The sequence below is a fragment of the Portunus trituberculatus genome, chromosome 39, assembly GCF_017591435.1.
Source record: "Portunus trituberculatus isolate SZX2019 chromosome 39, ASM1759143v1, whole genome shotgun sequence".
NCBI lineage: Eukaryota > Metazoa > Arthropoda > Malacostraca > Decapoda > Portunidae > Portunus > Portunus trituberculatus.
Genome location: NC_059293.1, coordinates 12036004 through 12057671, shown reverse-complemented (window position 1 = coordinate 12057671; position 21668 = coordinate 12036004). Strand labels below are relative to the sequence as shown.

Below are 21668 nucleotides of genomic sequence, written 5' to 3'. Positions count from 1 at the left end.
TGGGAGGGCTTTTTGTTCACAAACTGAAGTGACTTTTGTGTTTTTTTTTTTGTCATTTAGAATTTTACAATAATGAAAAAATTCAAAATGACCCATAAAATACAGAACAAGTAGTAATACTATTTCTTACAGAAAATGAATGGATAAAAGATAAAACATTTAAACTTAACTAACATGATATAACATGACCATAGGAGCTTATTAGAGACCCTCCAATGGATGGACAGAAAGAGAAAACACTAAGTGGTATCTGAGAGCATGTGTTGTATCTCAAGTTTGTCTTATTTTGTTATGTTGGGAAGCTAATGTATGTATATGCCTTTGTGGCATGAGAGGTAAGAGTGCATGAATTAACAGTGGTACGATAGACTATTGCAGATATATAATGAACAAACTCACAACTCAACCATAATAGCAACCTTCCAGCAGAGTTGCTTCTGTATATCGCTAAATGCTACTTGAAAAAATCTTGTACAACTTATCGTCTAAAAAACTATGCCCCTCCTATTTACAGTAAAAGTATAGCCACCCCTTCTTGTTGGCCTGAGGAAAACACATCACACACACACACACACACACTCAACTACAGAAAACACCTTCCCTTTTCTATCAGTAACACTTACAATGAAACAAACAAGAAAAAACAGTAAAAAGAATAACATATATTATAACAAAAAAAAAAAAAAAAGAAACTAAAAAAAAAAAAAAAAAAACTAAAATAAAAAAAAAAAAAAATGTCTTTGGTTACACACGAGGTATCAAAAACTTGCAGCCACATGATCCTTCCACACCACATAATCTCAAAACTCTGGGAAAAAATCAATGAGAGAGTAAAATGAAGACCAATAAGAGCCAATCACTACATCACTGCTTGCTGAGAAGCTACAATGTGATCTTTTCTGGTTTTAAGACTGCCTAGAAAGATTTGAATCTTGATAAATGCTTAAAGAATGTTCAGTATCAAACTTCCTCTCAAGATATAAAAATGGCCCGGTGGAATTTATCAAAAGAAACTATGCGTGTTTCAGAGAATATGATTAAAAAACATTCCAATTTTTCACTTACGATTCTACTCTTTCTATCTCTTAACTCACACTCACACTCACATACACACACACATACACACATAAACACACAAATAAACGCACATGTGCATACACATACACGAGTGCCGAACAGATTCACCCAAATACTCATGAGACAATGATGAAAATGCACTGTGATACCGAGTGAATATTTACATCTGGGCCCCAGTTGTGGCAAACCTCTGTGGGAGAAAGACTCAGTAAACTGCCTCTGTACTATAACATGTGCTCAGCAGGCTGCCATCTTCTTCCTGAGACTGACTGCAATGTGGCAAGACCTTGAAGGCCATACAAACACACACACAGATGCCCCTTGGAACTTACACAACAAATACTCAACTCCTGTCTACTGCAACTCCTGCTCTTTCTTTCTCTCACTCTCACTCTTGCTTGCTTTCTCTCTCTCTCTCTCTCTCTCTCTCTCTGAAGACATGAGCACTACTGATCTAAGCTGTCAATATGTCACCGCTCCACTCTTCCCTAACACTACCTGTGCCACTGTGCCACACACACACACACACACACACACACACACACACACACACACACACACACACACACACACACACATATACATACACACATCGCAAATTCAAAACTAGCTGGCTGCCTTTTTTTCATCTTCATGTTCAGTTCACGCTCCTTTCTTTTCCTAGAATTCACAGCAGCCAAGTCTCCAGTGAGGTGTTGTGGACCCAAGGCGGGGACGCCGTGCAAGGTTGGGCGTCTCACCACATATTGTGGGAAGAGACATAAAATGACTAAAAAATAAGCTGTGTAAAATTAAGGAATTCTGTACAATTCTGGCGGTGCTCCACACTTGTGACAAACACCTTGCTATGAACTTGGTCTGGCTGGTCAGGCAACAGCAGCAGCAGTAATGGCAGCAGCACAGAAATGCTCAAGGCAGCATAAAGATACGTTCAAGGTTTGTAGAGTATAAATTAGTATAAAATGCCAAAGGCACTATATGAAAAATAACACTTAAGGAGAGAAAGTAGACTGTACAACACTGTAAAATTTTTACATAAAAAGAGATGGAGGGGTTCACCTTGACAGTAGTAAAAACACAGAACTATATATATGTATCTGAAGAGGTAATTTTGATATATCATCAAGTGCTCACACTTCAAGTTGTTACTTTCAATGCCTTCTAGAAGACCAAATAGATTTTCTGGTTCTTGGTGGAACAGAAGTATGACTAAAGATGCTGTAGTGCTGTGGAGACCCAGCAGCCATGTGGTGCTGATCAGGTCAATGGTGCTGTGAAGCCATCCAGACCAATGGCATTGTGGTTCTATCTGGACCAATGGTAGTGTGGCACAATATGGACCAAAGATAGTGTGGCACAATATTGGACCAATGACACTGCAGTCTTGTCCAAACCAAAGGCAGCATCCATCATACATGAGCTCAAACTCTCAGACCCACAAGTTAAAAATCTCTACCTATAAACCCTGACACTAACTGCACCCAACTATACTGTCCCGACAGCTTAACAAAACCCTCACAGAGCCTCCACCCACTGCGCTACTGTAGCACTTAGCTAACCTAGGCTGGGGTGGGCAGTGGGAGGCTTTCTTGTTGAGGCTGGACTGGGGCAGGAAGAGAGCACCCACCACCAAATGAATCACCACCACCACAAGGCACAAACCTAAGCAAGCCCCCACAGCTGAGCTGCGCAGACACCCCATGGGGAGCACCTTCTCCATGGGTACTGGTAGGGGGGTGGTGGCAAGATGTGGTGCAGAGGAGGGCAAGGATGGGTAGCCAGTCATGTGGGTGCCTGGGTCACGTGTCTCCGTCTTCCCCTCAGTGGTGTCAACAACGTGGTGCATTGCAGGGTCGCTCTGGGAGTGGTGTTGCTCTCCAACAAGGGGTGGCACCTCCTGGCCTGGCTCAGTCTCAGTACCATACATTGTGATGCTCCAGTCCTTCATGCCAGCTTTGCCTGCAACACCAGCAGAGTTTAGTGTGTGTGGATGAATTGTACTGCACAGGTGAAGCATACTCACAATTATGTATGAAGAATTTGGTATTGTGTAAACATGTTTGGTAGCTAAGGATCATGCACAGATGGCTGATAATGACAACATGTAAACGGAGCCATTTACAGTATTTCAGGAAGGAAAGAAAGGAAGGGGAGAGGAACATGTAAAGAATCTTCTGCCACAGCCACCTTCTTTAGCACTTCCTGGAATGGCATCAGGATAATGATGAATAGGTAAATAGATATGGGGACAGACAAATAGAAATATCAAGCATATGTGACTGAATAATAATGAAAAATAAAAAGGCTAATATACATGGTCAAGTTTTTGTAAAGGAGACAAGCAGATTAGATAATTCTTTATGTAAGTTACAATGGTTATTTGAGTGACTGATAATGTTAATATAAAATTACTTCAAACAAAAGTATAATATAAAAGAAAATCTACTGACATAAGAAAAAGGAATACTACTAGATAATTTCTGAAGTCCAAAACAAACATGAACTGAGTATAATTATCCTGATAAGGTGTGTTGTGATGGCTAGTTCAGACATTCAGCCAGTCCTTTCATCTCATGAGAATCTTTTGCGGTCAGCTTTAATAAGGCTGACATTTTTCCTCTATAACAGCACTATTCACATGAATACATACTGCTACCAAACCAAACATGAACAAAACCCCACAGAGAGTATCTTATTACGTTTTCCTCCTATGTATAGCCCCACACTGAGAACAAGCAACTGAATAAATAATAATAATAATAAAAAAAAACAAAGTAAAGCCTACATTAGCTTATTCAAGTGATACTACTTGCCACATTCCATTCACAGATTTTTCAGCCAAAAAAGCAGCATCATCAATGTGCATCCTTCAAGGAGACATAGACCTCAAGCCTCACACACAGGGAGGCCAGACCAGGGAAGGCAAGGGAATGGGAGGAGAGGGGAGGGGACAAGAGAGGAAGGGAGGAGAGGAGAATGGAGGAAATGGCCACACATGCAAGAATGAAAACAATCATCAGCAAAACAACATTTCAGAAGTGAATCGATAATTAACAAAGGAAAGTTTTATGGACATATACTAAATTCTAGGCAAAAGGAATCATCAGGTTGAACATTGAATTCAGCTTTGTTTTCTTATTGTATGTCTCCTCCATGGTAGTTTTAAGACATTAAATTCAAGAGGTGCATGGCATGTGGAAGCCACTCAGTCAGTAATTCCTGCTTGAAAAAGGAAGCAACTGAAGCAACACAGTCATTGGAGTCAAAAATAAAAAAAAAGGTGTATCCATTTACGTCATGCATTTCAAAGCCTGTAATGAAAATCAATTACAGAAACATTTTAGAAAAAAAATGAAAGACAGCTGCAAAGAAACATTCAGAATAAACATTTTAGCATTTTCTTTTCATATTTATGGAAACTGGAATAAAAAACACATGCAGCTCTTCTAAAAAAAAAGACAGGATTAATGTATAGCAAACAAGGCAGCATTTGGTTCATTCCCCACACACATGCTGGCAGAGTGAACAGTAGGTATGCTTGGAGCTTTAAAACATGTCTCATCCACATGCAGGAAACGTGGGCATATCGCAGGCAAAACACACAGGACACAGCAGGAGTGATAGGAACATCCACTGGTCTATTTACCCTTGTGGTGTGAGCTGTCGCGGTGATTTGGTGGGCGCATGGGGGCAGGGAGGGAGCCTTGTGGTGGGTTGTGAGGGTATTGTTGGGGGATACTGTATTGAGGGTATTTGTGAATGGAGTATGGGTGCCAAGGTGTGGATGTGGTGGCAGAGGTAGTGGGAGAAGTGGTAGTAGTGGTGGTGGTGCTTGTGGTGGTGGTAGTGGTGGTTGTAGTGGAAGGAGGGGTGATGGGGTGGTTCCTCCTGTAGGGGAAAGGTACAGAAGAGCCACCACCTCCCCTTCGGCCCACCACGCCACCACCACCACTGCCACCACCACGGTTTCTCCGCGCTCCTCGTGCCTGCCACGTGTCATAGTTAGTTCTGGTGCCATAAAAGATCAGTTGCCACCCCTCCAGCAAGGTGGATCCTACAGGGCAGCCGTTCAGCAGCAGGTCAGCAGGTCAGCAGCAGCATCAGCAGCAGCAGCAGTGGACAAGAAGGTGGTGTGGAAAGGGGGTGAAAGGAGGGGCAGTGCAATTAGCTACACTAACAGGTTACTCCCATAACAATAAAATCCCAGTTTTTTTTTTCTTTTAAATATACATAAATAATATGCATAAAAGACAAGTAAAGTAGCTGTAGTGATCCACCACCACCACCACCACCACCACCACCACCACCACCACCACCACCACCATCATCATGAGCAGTCTACAGTGACAGTCCTCAGCCCATTCCTCACACCAGAAGGAAATGTTGAAAAGTAAAGATAAAAAATCAGCCACAGCCCTTCACACAGCACTCCAATACGCTTCCTTCAACAGCCACAGAAAGTAACTAATAGGTAGGATCTAAGTCTTTGTTCATGCTACCAGGAAAAAAAAAGGAAAATGAATAAATCAACTGTATATACTGTCATTTTCCATCCCTTTTTTTTTTTCTTTTCATAAATATCTCCTAAATATGTCAAAAGATTTTCTGGTATGTGTCTAAACATCTCTGTCAAGACTAGCACTCAGGCTGTTTCACTATTACTCAAACAAGAGAGGCACTGTCTAACTTAGCATCTGTTTCCACACATTATCTGTTGTTACAAATACACAGCATTCTCTCTCTCTCTCTCTCTTTTTTTTATTTATACCATGTGGGCTTTTCATGGGAATTTATGGGCTAAAGGGGATATTTTTCTGGGGTACCTCTATCTTAAAGCCCACCTGCTAGGAAACCGTTGCCCCGAGTGAGGAAGCCCAACCTACACTCAGACCGTGGACAGGATTCGAACCCGTGCGCTTGGAGACCCCTCGGACCTCAAAGCACGCATGGTTCCACTGTACCACGGTGGTCTCTATCTTTGTCTCTCTCTCTCTCTTGCTGGTGCTATATGTACAGTATATGTTGTCATGGATAAACAACTTTTTACCTAGTTCTCAAAACTGCATCTCTCTCTCTCTCTCTCTCTGGAACCAGTATGCCACTCACTTTTGTTTTACACATCTTTCATTAATTACTAACAATACAGACACATCTTTCACTGCTCTATGATTACTTTCAAATGAAACTGGCAAGAAGCTGCAAAGTAAAATTTCTTTTAATACCCTTTTCTCCTGCAGATACTTGTAGTATTATGAATTGTTGTATATTGCAGTGGAAGTGTTAATAAGTAACATGCCCTTCACCATTTCAGATGCATTTTCATATTACAAACACCCAACATTAAGCCATCTCTATAAAAACAAGAATCCTATACTGAACACCTTAACCCATACAATCTCAATGACATTCTGGGGCTACATGACCCTGATTTTGTAGCACCTTATGGCTAATCAATCAATCGATCAGTTCTTCCTTCTCCTGTGTTCTGTGTGGCAGCAATAGTTGGGGAAATAAGGAAAGTCACACACATAAACCTGAGTGAATAAATAGTAGGAAAAAAAAGCACAAGTGAGAAGAGAAAAGACAAGACTGTACAGATGTAAAAAATTGAGCAGCTAAGTAAAAGAAACAAAGTGATCATACAAGGTGCAAACTGATATGGAAGTTGAAAATAGTTGTCATAAGCCAATAGTATGAATATAAATATCTCAAATATACGTTATTGGAATTATGCAAACAAGAGTAGAAATATTATACATTAGTAGTAGTAGTAGTAAGGGTAATGGAGGTGAAGGTGGTAGAGGTAGTAGGAGTACAAGTAAGAATAGTGGTAGTAGTTGAAGTAGTGGTAATAGTACTGGTGGTAGTAGTAGCAGCAGCAGCAGCAGCAGTACAAAAGTGTCAATAGCAGAATAATCACAAATATATTTAAAGGTATGAAGCTATGAATACAATGTAAAGTCAAACAAAACATGATAACAGTCTTAGTGATCAGCAACCATATGATGATCTTTATAGACCTAAAAATTTTCTGCATATGAGGAATGATGATAATAATAATAACCATGATTAACTTGATTGAAATGATAGACAGGTTCATAATTCTCAAAACTATACAAACCATTTAATTTACTATAAGAACCAAAAACTGCGATATTTTTAATAATAATGTATTTGATTTATTTTCTTTAATATTACAATGTGATAAGAGCACATGAGCCATCTAGAGGCTAAATAGTTTCAAGGCATTTCTCCAATTTGGGATAATCCTTTTGTTCCTTTTTTTTTTTTACAGCATCTCAATGGGCCTTTATTTTCAATTTTTTGAAGCCTTTGGTTGATGCATAAAAATAACATATAAATATCAACCCAATAATATGAGCCTCATAAATACATCTACTATTCTTATGTTCACCATGGAGTATCACTGAAACCCTGATATACTCATCTGAATTAATTTTGCCCAAGAAAATTATCCTGGCTGGAGATTGAACCCCTACCATAGACTTGAAAGTGTACAGAGTCTTGGATGCCAGGACTGAACAACTCTCAAATACCAAGTCTGGCAGTCCTTATGCCTCTGGTCATTAAATGTTATACTGTATCAAGTGAGATTCTGTCAATATATTATTTGACTCCTAAACAATGAATGCCAAGTTGTAATAAGTAATATTCTGTTGATCTATGGTATGTAACAATTTAGTCCTTGAACATTAATGCCAAATTGTATGAAGTGATATTCTATTGATCTATACTGTGTGAAACAAATAACTAAAAAAACTCCCTCAGCACAATTTGAAGGGCAGACGTGAGTAAGATGCAGAGGAGTGTAAGCAAACACGAGGAGTATTACCAGGTCACACACACACAACACTTACACTAGCCTGCTCATGCACATCCTTGGAGGGACCTTTTGGCTGAAAAACTCATCAACAGGAGCTTTTAAACCTAGTCCATCAAAAGCTTAGTTAGTCACTCAATTCACCACTTCAAAATCTATATAAAAACTTGACATTAGGGATCAGAGAAGCAATAACTCCCTGGGAAGATTATCTGTAACACTAATCAAAATCTGCGAGTCTGACTTTACTGCTAAGTTGCTAACATACATAAGATCTACAAGTGTGCATTCCTTGTATACTTTTCATATGCTACAACAACTACTACATTTATCATTCCTACCACCACTACTACCACTACTACCATCATCCCAATTCCCTACCAGCTGAACCAAGAGACATCACCACTAACATTCCTCCCAGCAATCCCATCTCCCATTACCTCCACCACCACCACCACCACCCCCACCACCACCACCATGACCAACACCGCCCCGCCACAACGTACCAGTGGTGAAGAAATGTCCATTGTTGTGAACCTCCAGGACCCACTTGCCCAGCGGTCTCTCGCCCCACATGTGCACCGTCATGAAGGGCCACGACTGCCGGCAAAAGGATACTCAGTGTTGCTGCTGCTCAAAGCTTTGGTAATTTAGACTTGTATTGTAGCAAGGTAAACTGATTTTTTTTTTTTGCTGCTTATGGATTTGGAGGTGAGAGTCATAATTAAGACAAACTTTAATACCATTCTTTATATCATGGTTCAAAATTTTTGCTGTTTGGGGCTTCAGAAGTTTAAGAGTCACACTTAAGCCAAACTATAGTAATCTTTCAATACTAAGGATAGCATTTCTTTTGACAACTACCGAGTTGCTTAAAAAAATACATACAAATAACAAGGCTGTCTTTTCAAAGTGAGGTTAACTAAGATGAGGCACACAACTTTCACATTCATACTAACTCACATTAAGCCTATTCACTGAAGGATACTTTATGCTATTTGTACTGCTCACTGCATCAAAGACTGAAGGTCATCCATCTAATTAATATGATGCCTGATCTTTTATAAGCAAAAATAAAGCAACTCTTGTTTTAATTGCTTATTGTACCTATAATAAATGGAAGGTTATCTATAACCCATCAAAATGACAGTTGATCCTTCATGAGAAGTGGAAGCACTGTATTTATAACTTTTATTGCTTACTGCATAGAAAAATTGCTAACCCTATTCATTGATAAATGAAAGTGCTGCTCCTATCACTATCTGTCTATCTATTTACATATCTAATGCCTCATTTCTTCTCAAAAGTGTCCACTAAGATAGTACAGTAAAACCTCAGCTCACGACCATAATTCGTTCCTAAATCCTGTTCGTCACCCGATTTGTTCGTCCCCTGAATCAATTTTTCCCATAAGAATGTATTGAAATACCATTAATCCGTTCCAGACCAAAAAAGAAAAATCATACTTTTGTCCATAAAACCCATTCAAAATAGACCTTTAATGTATGCATGACATGAACGAAATAATTATAAAAGGCCTAAATTGTTTTACTTACCTAAATGCTATCAAAATGATAATAAAATGAATAAAAAAGAAAAGGTTATTTACTTGAGAGACTGGACGTTGATGGCATGATGGAATGGAGGAGAGGAGGATGGGGAGGAAGACAGACAAGATCTGAGAAGACAGTCATGAGAGAGGACTTTGGATGTGCGCAGCGTGCCAGAGCTACACAACAGCTGTGTAGCGTCACAAGTCAGTGCCGCTATGTGGGGCCCCATTATAGCAGAGAGGATAACGCCAAGGAAGCTACAGTAGAGCGCGCCGGTAACATCACCATGCCCAGGAAAAACAGGAGAAAATCGTGGTGGCACGGAGATTATGTTATGTAATATTTTTCGTATGTTCCTGTTTCTATTTTCTTTTGTGCTTATGTTTTGTTTTGTTGTGGTGTGATAGCCAGGTTAGCTATCACACAAACGGCTTGCCTGCCGGCGAGCCGTTTAACCGCGTTTGTCCCCCAAAATATCATTCGTCCCCTGGGTCGATATATTGACAAATTTTTTGGTCGTCTCCTGAATTGTTCGTCCTTAGAGACGTTCGTCAAGCGAGGTTTTACTGTATTTAAGAAACACAACAATTATAATGAGCACATGAAGCTATAAAGGATTTTAGAGGGAAACAGAAGAGGCTAAGGACAAGAGTCTCACGTGGAAGCCAGCGTGTGAACTGTCATGGGGACGCTGGGCTAGTAGGGTTGACTTGGTGCCGGCTGGGGATGCCAAGTAGATCTCAATATCACCACGGCGGTCAGCAGACAGGGACACCTGTGAGGGAGAGAGCACCACTGAGAACCATCACACATCACACATCAGCAATGAGACAGAAGGAGACAGACTCACTCTCAGAAACTTTTCACTCTCTCACTATGACTATTTTCAAGGACCACAGAGATTATTATCTGGGTTCTCAAGATTGCTTTTCCTTTTAATAATGTGAAAATTTTGTCAATCTGTCACTGGAACTGTAAAAACATCCATAAAAAAACATATATAGCTTCAACTGGAGCCTTTTCTAACATGATTTACTCCCTCACCACAATTTTTCAACAGCCACAGAGATGATTAGCAAGGTACACAAGACTGTTCCTTTTAAATAATGCAGAAATCTTGTTAATCTGCCAGTCTAACTATAAAAAAACATCCTTAAAACCCATGTATCTTCAATTAGAGGTCTTTGAAAGTAGTGGCAGATTCAGGATAAAAATTGGGTTGGGGGGGCTAATCTGGTGGGGGAGCTTCAGCTCCTTCAGCCTCCCTCCCTGGGAGGATTCAGCCTGTGCTGAATCCTTTGTTTACATTTGGGTTTCTCATTTTCCACTGGGAGAAATTCACTGATATACTCTCCAGGAGGTTAGGGAGGAGGTTAGACTTCATAATGACATCTTATGACTGAAATGTTGAGTTATATATATTTAATCCTATATTTGCTAGTGAAGCCCCTGTGCCCGACTCGTGGTCCCATAGTCACCAACACACCCCGTCCCATCCTCTCACACCTGCCTCACGTCTAGAGCCACATATAAAAAGTGAAGTTTAATTCACTGGGAAGCCACACACTACTGTACAAATAGTTTTTGTCCCCACTGTGCTAAAATGTTCACAATAAACCATTATCTTCTTTCATCTTGGCTGTATTTTCTAGTCATTCCTTCCCACTTTTTGGATATAACTTATTTTTCCTCATAACAGAGAAAATGTAGGATAAATCATAAATATTGCACACTATCAAGGTATTACTACCTCAATACAAAGAAAATACTCTAATAATCCAAGACTCTTACCCTACATCCTCCCAGCACTGTGGCTCACAATCACGAAACACTGACCACTGAGGAGTGAAGAGTCAAGGCAGTGTTACCAAGACAAAAGAGCTTGATCCTTTATTCAATTTCTGTTCTCTCAATCATTAAGATTTTATATGCAAAGCTGAATATCAATCAAGCTATCATAGATTGGCATAACCAAGAGAAGCAAAGATTGTGAAAATTCAAAATCAAGGTATCATGAATTATCATATCTCTATTATGATTGTCGTTCTTGGGTTTTCCCTTCCCTATACCTCCATCCTCCCTCCCCTCTCCCTCTTTCTCTCCTTCATTCATAGGAGATCCAGGATCACAGTTTAGAAGGTTAACCTGAATTCCTGCACCCCTTGCAATTGATGACAAGTTGCTGTGAGCAAAGGGAGCCTTATCAGCTGGGGGGTTTGAAGGAAATGCTGTAAGCCCCACCCGAGAAATGTTTTTTGACATTTTCAGCTATACGCAAGAATAATTTTATGTAATAAGAGCAGTAATCATTTATCAATACCCAATTTCTTTAACTCTAGAGAAGGGGGTAACTAATTTATTATATTGATAAGGTCTAGGGTTGAAATTATAGTCTCTCATATCCCTACTCATAAAGACAAAATTATTTAACTTAAAGATTCACAGTAAGTCACAGAATCTGATTTAGCTATTTCAGAAAGCTTTGTTACATTATTGTTGTGTATATACCTGTTACCTTGCAGCATATATACATCCTCCACACTTTGGAGCTGCCCAAGTAGGTAAGAGTTTCAGAAGAGAGTCTATAGTATTGGGTAACAGCAAGGCAAGAATACACCAAGCAACACACCTTTGCTTGCACGTGCTCCAGAAAGTTCACTCCCGGACAGTCAGTGACATCAAGCTCCAGGGACACATAGCTCTTCTGCGGGATCAGTCTGATGGGTGGGAACAAGAGGACTACTTACAACACGCACACACGCACGCACTCTCTCTCTCTCTCTCTCTCTCTCTCTCTCTCTCCCATTAATGCAACTATCAATTTTCAACCTTTGAGTAAATTATTTTCTCGTTATGCATAATAATCTAAACCAAGTTAAGAGAACATCTAATTAGTAATGGGCAGTTGTGAAATTTTAAGTCTCGGTAGGACACTCACTCAAAGTAACACAAGTCTGACACCAAAGGCAATAATAGATTTTGGTGAGCCTTGGTTGCTTTGACTGTCCTACACCAAGGCAAGAGTAAAATTTGGTGAGCCTTGATATTCCCATCACTACAAAAGCTCTCCCTGGGTACTCACTTATCCAAATGAGGCGCCTCCACGTCACAGGAGCGCTGGGCCGGCACACTGGTCCAGTTCCGGGCAAGCTTCACCATCGCATAGGAGTCCAGCAAGCCGTAGCCAAACCTTCAAGGGACAGGAAGGTGGTGTTAAAATCTTACTTCAATTTGCATAATATTCCTTTGCATCATTAATAGTGGATACAATTCTAGTCAGGAACCAAATAAACTTATCCTCCAGTTTTGGATGAGCCTTTCTGATCTTTGATTAGAAACTGGTGCAATAGTTTGTCTTTTTTTCATTGCTTTTGTAGCCTTAGGCCAGTGCTCCTCTTATGTATATAAAGAAAAAAAACTTGCAGCATCCCTTATTTTGTCATGTTCTTCTCTAGCCATCAGTGTATCCACCAGTCTGCTCACTACTTCCCTGCACTCACCTGTGTGACACGTGCCGCCCCACTCCGTTGATCTGCCAATCAGGAGCCTCAAGGTTCTCTGGGCGCGCTGTCCGCACCACAATGTGCTGCATGTCCCTCCAGGTGATGTCTCTGTTCACCTGTATGAGGAAAACACACTTGTCATATCTGTACTATCCTGTAGCATTCACTTCTTTCTCTTTCCATTGGGGAAGGCAAGACTTCTTTCATTTTCCAATAGGGGTCACATGGTTAAGAATGTAAGTAATATGTGTGCATGTGTTTCTTTTCATGTGCATAATGGAAAAATTCTTGTAACTTCTGTCATATCATATGTTGGATTTAATTGCTATGTAGAACAAAAGCAGGCACTGTTATAGTGACTGAAGGGACAGATTAGAGCCAGAACAAACCACATCACTTGCACTCTTATCCCATTATCCCATTAATTACAAGAAAAAATAAATAAAACAAACCAATAATTAAATAACAAATCAATAAATACATAAAAAATCAAGCAAATACTTTCCCTTCCACTCATAGCACAAGAAACAATGGCCTTTACACTTCCCTTTTCATCACGATCCTTTAGCTGGTACACAAGACCCTCGGAAAACAGCTTACTTAATAAACAACACTAATCAGGCCACAGATCACACACCTGAAGAGCTAGAGCACAGATCCCAGCAGCGAGAGGGGCAGAGGCAGAAGTGCCAGTGTGGGAGGTGGTGCAAGAGTGGTGGAGGTCGGTGGTGATGATCTGCCTCTCTCCAAGGGACCCTGAGCTATAGGTGGTAGCTAGGGTGGAGCTGCAGGCCTCAGAATACCATGGAACCTGTCCCTTCTCTGTCAATGTTGAGGGAGCAAGGTTGTATCAGTGATGCAATGATTGGGTTGCATGTATGTGAAGGGGTGAGGTGGTAAGTGAGACTGACACAGTAACAGAAACAGATGGAGTCAGAAGCAGAGGCAGAGACTGATAGAGACAGAGACAAAGGGAGAGATAGAAGGAGACAGAGATGGAAACAAAGGCAGAGGCAGATGGAGACAGAGACAGTGTTTCAAGAGGTGTTCTAGAACAGAAGTTATTGTTCCAAAATAGGAGAAAATCCAGAGATGGAGATGGAGGAGGAAGAGAAAGTACTTTATGTATTCCAGTAGCTTGGTATCAAAAGACACTGCCGTTACATATATGTAGCTACTGTAAATGCATTTCATTTTGGTAAGAAAAGGATAAAGCAACATTATATTGCAATATATTTGCTTATAAACCTCATTTATATATAACATGTTTTTTGCATAGTAGTAAGAAAAAGATAATGCAGCATTATCAGGACAAATCTACAAACTGACCATAATGCTGGGATGCTGGGACGGGTGGGGGGCGGTCAAAATTGGGATTGTCTCAGCTAATCTGGGACGTATGGAAACCTTAACTTAGCCTAAGTTAAGTTAGGTTAGTTAGATAATGCTAACTAGATTAGTGTCTGTATGGATAGACTATCAATTATATACTAGAGATTTCTTTATTGTATCAAAGATGGCGCCAATTATAACAACAATAGCAATAATTCCCACTACCTTTTTGTTGTAAGAGGTGACATTTGACCATGTTTTAGCTTTCTCCACCCAAAATAAAATACCACACTTTCCCATCAGGTCCCCGAATTTGTTGAGGGTTAAGGGCTGAAACATTAGTAAATGGAGCTGTGCGCCTCCTCAAAGAAGACCAAGGTAAATACAAAACAAGTTGGTAATAGAACCCACCTGTGGCAGAGGAGATGCTGAGGGTCCAGATGGAGTTGGTGTAGCCATCACAGTTACAGTTGTCCTGATCACGCCCTCCATTACCCGAGGCCCAAATAAAGATGGACCCCTTGCCGTCACGTCCCTGGGGAAGGAATAGTGTGTCTGAGGGCGTGTGTCTGGGTGTGGGGGTGAAGGGAGAGAGGGGATGAGGTGAAGAGGGTGACTGGGGAGAAACTTGGTGAGGTGGTTGTAATATGAATAATAAAAGGATGGAGAGGGATTACGGGGAGATGGACGAAGAGGAAGAGAACATAATGCAACTGTTGCTATTACTATTACTACTATTTCTTTACTGTTTACATTATCAGAGAGGAAATAAAGAATAAGGAGGAAAAAAGAACATGAACAACAAAACATTGAAGAAAACAAGAATGTAAATAGCAATGACAAGGAGGAAGAAAAACTAGAAGCAAGAAGGAAAAAAAACATGCAAAACAAGGAAAGAAAAAAAAGGGGAGAAAAACAAAAACAAATAAGAATAAGAAAGACGAGGAACAACGACATGGAATGAAAACGAGGAGGAGTAAAAACAAGAACCCAAAACAAAACAGAAAAAAAAAGGAAGAAACAAGAAAAATAAAAAGATGGAGAGAAAAAAGCAAATAAACCTGAAAGAAAAAAAGTACATTAATAAAAAAAAATAAATAAATACAAAACAATCCTTCAAATGAACACCAAAAAGAGAGAGAGAAAAAAAAATCCAACTTTCAATACTCACATTCTAATTCCCTCGACGAAAGCGCGCGTGGCCAGCTGTCCGGGACCGTCCACTGTCTTGCCGTCATCATCGGGGCCCCAAGAGGCAGAGTAGATGTCGATGTGCTGGGGTTGAGAGCAAGGGACCGCGCCTCCACTGCATCTGTCACGTCCCCATCCAGCATACGCACCCCTGTGGATTAGTGGATTAGGGATATGATTATGGAGAGCCAGAAGGAGGGAAAAGACGAGAAGGGAAGGGGAAGCAAAGAAAAGGCGATTATAACGGAAGAGATAGAGAGAGAAGAGAAGGAAAGAGAAGAACTTGGGAGGGAAAAGACGAAAAGGGAAGGGGATTTGCGATTATAATTTGAGATAGAGAGCAGTAGAAGAGAAGGAAAGGGAAGAACTTAAGAGGGATAGAAAGCTAGAGGGAAAAGACGAGGAGGGAAGGGAAGGAAAATATAAATATAAAAAAAACCTATTATACTTTTAGAGAAATAGAGTAAGAGGAGAGAAAAAAAGAGAAGAACTTGGAGATATACAGTTAGACGGAAAAGAAGACAGAGGGAAAAAGAAGAGAAGGGATAAACAAAAAAGACGATTATACTTAGAGAGATAGAGAGTAACAGAGAAGAGAAGGAAAGGGAGAAAAAAAGAAAACAAGAGGAGAAACAGAGAATTAAAGGGAAAGGAAGAGAAGGTAATGGATAACGAAAAAGACGATAATACTTGGAGAGAAAGAATTAGAGAGAAGAGAAAAGGGAAAGAACAAGATAAAATAATAGAAGACAACGAAAAAGAAGAAAAGGGTAATAAAGGCAAAATACAAGCAAGGGAAAACAAGATGAGAAATGACAAAAGAAGGATGAGATCATAAAGAGAGATAACCACCTACATTTGAAGGACAGATAGAAGGAAGAGAAGACAAAGAAAGATAGGAGGAGAGACAAGGAAAATATAATAAGATAGAGGCAAGACACAAGATATGAGAAGAGGAAAGAAGCGTGAGAGAGAGAATAAGACAAGATAAGAAGAATAAGAGAGAGAGAGAGAGAGAGAGAGAGAGAGAGAGAGAGAGAGAGAGAGAGAGAGAGAGAGAGAGAGAGAGAGAGAGAGAGAGAGAGAGAGAGAGAGAGATTTATGTGTATAGATCAAAAGATACAAAATAAACAAGCATAGGTGGTTAAATGAAATACATATTTGCTTTGGTTAAGAGAAAGACTTATGAGTTACTATTGACTCTGGTGACAGTAATAAAGGCTTCCAATTTTCATTCCGTAATTAATTCTTTAGATAGATAATTCATAGGCATGTCGACTTAATTGATAGATAGATAACTAATTGGTAGTGACGTAAAAAATATTGAATAGCCTAATAATAACTCTCTCTCTCTCTCTCTCTCTCTCTCTCTCTCTCTCTCTCTCTCTCTCTCTCTCTCTCTCTCTCCGTATCTTGTTCTATTACCAAACACGTTATTTCCTTCCTCTCCACTCGCCTTTCCTTCTTCCTTATCTCTCTCCCACTCACTAACACTCCCCCCTCCCCCCCTCCACCCTTCCACATCCCTCCCACCCACACCCACATACCAAGTGACCCACATACACGCACGCACTTTCATTCCCTCTCACCACCACCACCACCACCACTACCACCATTACAACCTCTATTACACTTTCCCTTCATTCACACTTTTCTCACTCTATTTTTCAACTCTCCTTCTCACTTTGCACCCACACACCACTATCCACACCCACGCTCTGGTATCCATGTCCTCGTTAATCCACTCGTCTCACCTCCACCTAGTAATATATATATATATATTTTTTTTCCTTCATCACATATTTGTTTAATTTTGTGTATGTGATTGTTTTCTCTTTCTGTGTGTGTGTGTGTCTGTGTCTGTCTGTCTCTATTTTTTTCTCTATTTATCTATCTATTTTTCTATTTATCTTTATATTTACCTATTTTTTTTAACATCTTTCTATCTCAATTCAAACAGCTTGATCGCTGTATTTATCTATCTATTTTTCTATCTATCCTTTTATCTATTTTCTACCTACCTTTATCTTTTTTTTTTTACTATTTTTCTATTTCTCAACTCACATAGCTCAGTCGTTCTACTTATATCTATCTCTCTCTCTCAATTTACATAAGCGTTGTATTTATCTATCTTATTTATCTACTGTATATTTTTATCTATCTTTCTACCTATCTTATTTTTTACCTTTTTTTCTTCTTTTGCCCGACTCACAAAGGTCAGTCGTTCTACTTATCTATCAATCTCTATCAATTAATACGGCTTATTTCAACAACAATACTACATTAAGCTGAATTATAAGTAGCAGTGCATTGTTGAGTGTATATCCCCTCCCCCTTCTCTCTCTCACCTCCCACACTGGCTTCGTACGCCACACCCACGGCGCAAATGGAGTTGTTAGCATCCGCCGCCACCTCTCCAGCGCATCTCGTTCCGTGCCTGTTGGAGTCCACGAGGTCGTAACGAGGCATCGGGTCCTGGTCGTGGTTGTTGACATCGTATGAGGCGTTGGGGTCCTGTCAATGGGGAGAAAGGTACGTTAAGTGGTGGTGGTGGTGGAGGATGGTTCTAGGTGGAAGTTATGGGATTTGGTGGTGGAGAAGGAGGAGGAGGAGGAGGAGGAGGAGGAGGAGGAGGAGGAGGAGGAGGAGGAGGAGGAGGAGGTGGTGGTGAACAGACTGATGTAACATTATAAGATAAGGAATAAAAGAAGAAAGAGATACAAGAAAATAATAATAATAATAATAATAATAATAATAATAATAATAATAATAATAATAATAATAAGAGGAGGTAGAAGAAGTAGAAAAGAGACGATAAAACAAGGCTAAAAAGAACATGAGAAAGAGCAGCACGGTGAAGCAGAATATGTGAAAAGGAGGAAGAGGAAGAGGAAGAGGAAGAGGAAGAGAAAGAGCAAGAGGGGAAAGCGCACACGGATAAATAACAGCATATTTGTATGTATGTATGTATGTATACGTGTGTGTGTGTGTGTGTGTGTGTGTGTGTGTGTGTGTGTCGATTACTACTCAGAATTCATGAAATACTGACAGAAGTAGATTACACACACACTCTCTCTCTCTCTCTCTCTCTCTCTCTCTCCCCATTACTCTCACTAAATAAAACAACAGGTATCAACTGAAAAATAACGAAAATTCACAAAAACAATACAAAACTCCACTTTACAAACATTAAATATTTACACAACAATATAACAACGTAATACCTCTCTCTCTCTCTCTCTCTCTCTCTCTCTCTCTCTCTGACGGTAAATTTCCCTACGAACATTCCACATAAAAGTTTTCTCATCTAAAAACATGTTAGGTAAAATTAGATAAGGTAAGGTAAGGTAAAATTGAGAAAGGTAAGCTTTGGTTGGATGAAGTTAGGTAAGGTTAGGTAAGGTTAGGCAAGGTAAGGTAAGGTGTGGTGAGGTGAGGTAAGGTGAGGTACGGTAAGATAAGATAAGGTTAGATTAGGTATATTAATGTAAGAAAAGGTAAGGTATGGTAGGTCAAAGCAAGGGTAGATTTGGTTATATAAGAAAGGTAGATAAGTTTAGGTAAAGCCAGTTAATAAAAGAAAGGTAAGATAAGCTCAGATTAGCAAAGAAAAGTAAGGCTGAATATCTCAAAAGTAAAGTAATAGGGTAAAGTAAAATTAATAAGTAATAGAAATTAATCATTTTGGGAAAACATTCAACATTTAATTCTCATGAAGAAACATTTGAGGGTGAAGTTTCCCGAGACTGAAATAAAACAACCAGTGCTGACACTCACGTAGTTCTTGATGAGGTCTGGGTGGTCCTTCTCCAAACCATCGTCCAGAATAGTGACCACCACGCCTTTGCCTGTCGCGCCCGCCGCCCACGCCGCCTGCACGTTCATGTCCAAGCCGCCGCCACGATTCTGTAAAGGAGCGGTGTCTTGAAACTAAACCCTTGTAGTGCAGACAACGTGACTTATTAAGAGACATGTCCCCACCTCTTCTTTTCCTCCTACGCGCTTCTAAATACAGACTTAACTATATATACCCTATCATGGGAAAAAAAGCGGGAAAAATACGAGAAAACAAGGAATGCTGGCACAAATGATATAACTTACTGTAATCTAATGAACTAAATAAATCTTACCTACTCGATAATAAATCAATTAAAAATATCTTACCGCAAAGAAAAAAAAAAAAAAAAAAAAAAAAACTGCAAGTCTATATCTTAACAAGTATAAATTTAAAAGCTGTATTTATATATCTTACCTTGAAATAAAAACGAAAATAAAGCAACACATGTCTTTCCATAGAAATAAACAAATAAATAATGATAACCATATACACTTATCTTAACATGCATAAACTTAAATTGTATTTCATATATCTTCTTAAAATAAAAAAAAGAAACTAAAGGAACACATATCATAGAAATAAACAAATAAATAATAACCAGAAACACCTCAACATGAAAATAACTACCTCGACACATATATAGAGAGAGAGAGAGAGAGAGAGAGAGAGAGAGAGAGAGAGAGAGAGAGAGAGAGAGAGAGAGAGAGAGAGAGAGAGAGAGAGAGAGAGAGAGTCAGGTCTAAAGCGTCATTCCCTGTACAAACTAGACATACATACAGTGATATTAGATTAAGACACGGGAAAAGAAACGGGGGAAACATTTACACTGACACACACACAAAGGAGAGAAAGAAGATGAGGAAAAAAAAAAAAAGTAAAAGAAAACCAGAGAAGCTGCGAGAATCTATCAGGTCTAAAAAGTGTCATTCCTTGTACAAACCAGACATACATACAGTGATACCAAGAAATGTATTTATTCTCTTTACCTTGCAGTGGTATTACATTAAGAGACGGGAAACATTCACACTGCCACCTTTAACTTGTAAAATTCCTTTATGAATATCTGATCTATTATGAATTCTGAATGATGAGAGAGAGAGAGAGAGAGAGAGAGAGAGAGAGAGAGAGAGAGAGAGAGAGAGAGAGAGAGAGAGAGAGAGAGAGAGAGAGAGAGAGAGAGAGAGAGAGAGAATGTATGTTGGGAGTAGAGGACAGGGATAAAAGATAAGCTGTCGTACCAATGAATGAATGTGTGTGTGTGTGTGTGTGTGTGTGTGTGTGTGTGTGTGTGTGTGTGTGTGTGTGTGTGTGTGTGTGTGTGTTGTCAATTGAGTGAGTGTAATGCTAGTTGGGTATTAACTGATGCGATTAGGGTTGTTTATATCCATCTATTTAGTAACGAGGCGAAATTGATGCGCCGTGATTCAACGCTGATCTGGTTATGTACTGCAGCGTGTGCCTGTGTTTGTCATGCATCGATCTACTTATTGGTTAGCTGAATTGACTCGTTCGTTAATCTATTTTCGTGTTCGTATATTTTTTCATGTAAAGTTTAAATTGTGCTATGCGTTTTTCTATTTATCTATTTTGCCTTTTTTTTTTTCATTTATCTGCTTATTCGTTTATCTATTTTCGTGTTTTATTTCATTGTACTTTTGTGTTTATTTTTTCTTTTCGTGTTAAATTGAAGTCACTATGAACTTCTCTATTTTATCTATTTGGCTTATTTTTTTTTTCTCATTTTCTAGTCTATTAATTCATCTGCTTATTCGTTTATCAGTTTTCGTGTTTCATTTCCCGGTACTATTGGAATTGCGCCACGATCTTATATTCATCAATTATCTATTTATATATTGAAGTATGTAAGCATCTATTCTGTATTCAATCAGTCATCTATTTACTGATTAATCAACCTGTCCATCAATCTATACTCGTCTTTTTCTTATCTAAATTACTCTTTTTCAATATTCATCTACTTATCTTTATCTAATGACAATGATGCGCGAGTCTATTTTTTTTTTATCTATCTACTTACTAATTCATTTATTTATTCGTTCATCAACATTACTATTTTCCTTTTTTTCTGCTTTTGTTATTAACCCCATCAGTACCGGAACGCGTTTTCATATTCATTCTGCCTAGTATTTGACGATTTCATACGAATTCAGAGACTTGTGTGGATTAAAATAGTTAAGACTCAGGCCAGTACTCTTCTGACCTCCATAGACGCTCCCTAATGTAAATAAAATCGTCTAATTACACCCAAAACTCATGGTAAAAATGCGTCACAGTACTGAGGGAATTAAAGTAGCGCTATGTAGGTTTCACTAATT

The 21668-nt window shown here is 39.3% G+C and overlaps 1 protein-coding gene across 1 annotated transcript in view; it reads right to left on the bottom strand.

Annotated features, from left to right (window-relative positions):
• LOC123515370 (furin-like protease 1, isoforms 1/1-X/2) overlaps nt 1–21668 on the bottom strand; it is a 168010-nt gene that overhangs the window by 14142 nt on the left and 132200 nt on the right. The window contains 13 exon segments of the mRNA XM_045273878.1: nt 2740–3036; nt 4724–5131; nt 8425–8518; nt 10130–10246; nt 12101–12188; nt 12554–12661; nt 12972–13090; nt 13612–13796; nt 14718–14841; nt 15465–15583; nt 15586–15648; nt 17846–18011; nt 19275–19403. Coding sequence (XP_045129813.1) covers nt 2740–3036; nt 4724–5131; nt 8425–8518; nt 10130–10246; nt 12101–12188; nt 12554–12661; nt 12972–13090; nt 13612–13796; nt 14718–14841; nt 15465–15583; nt 15586–15648; nt 17846–18011; nt 19275–19403 — 2017 coding nt within the window.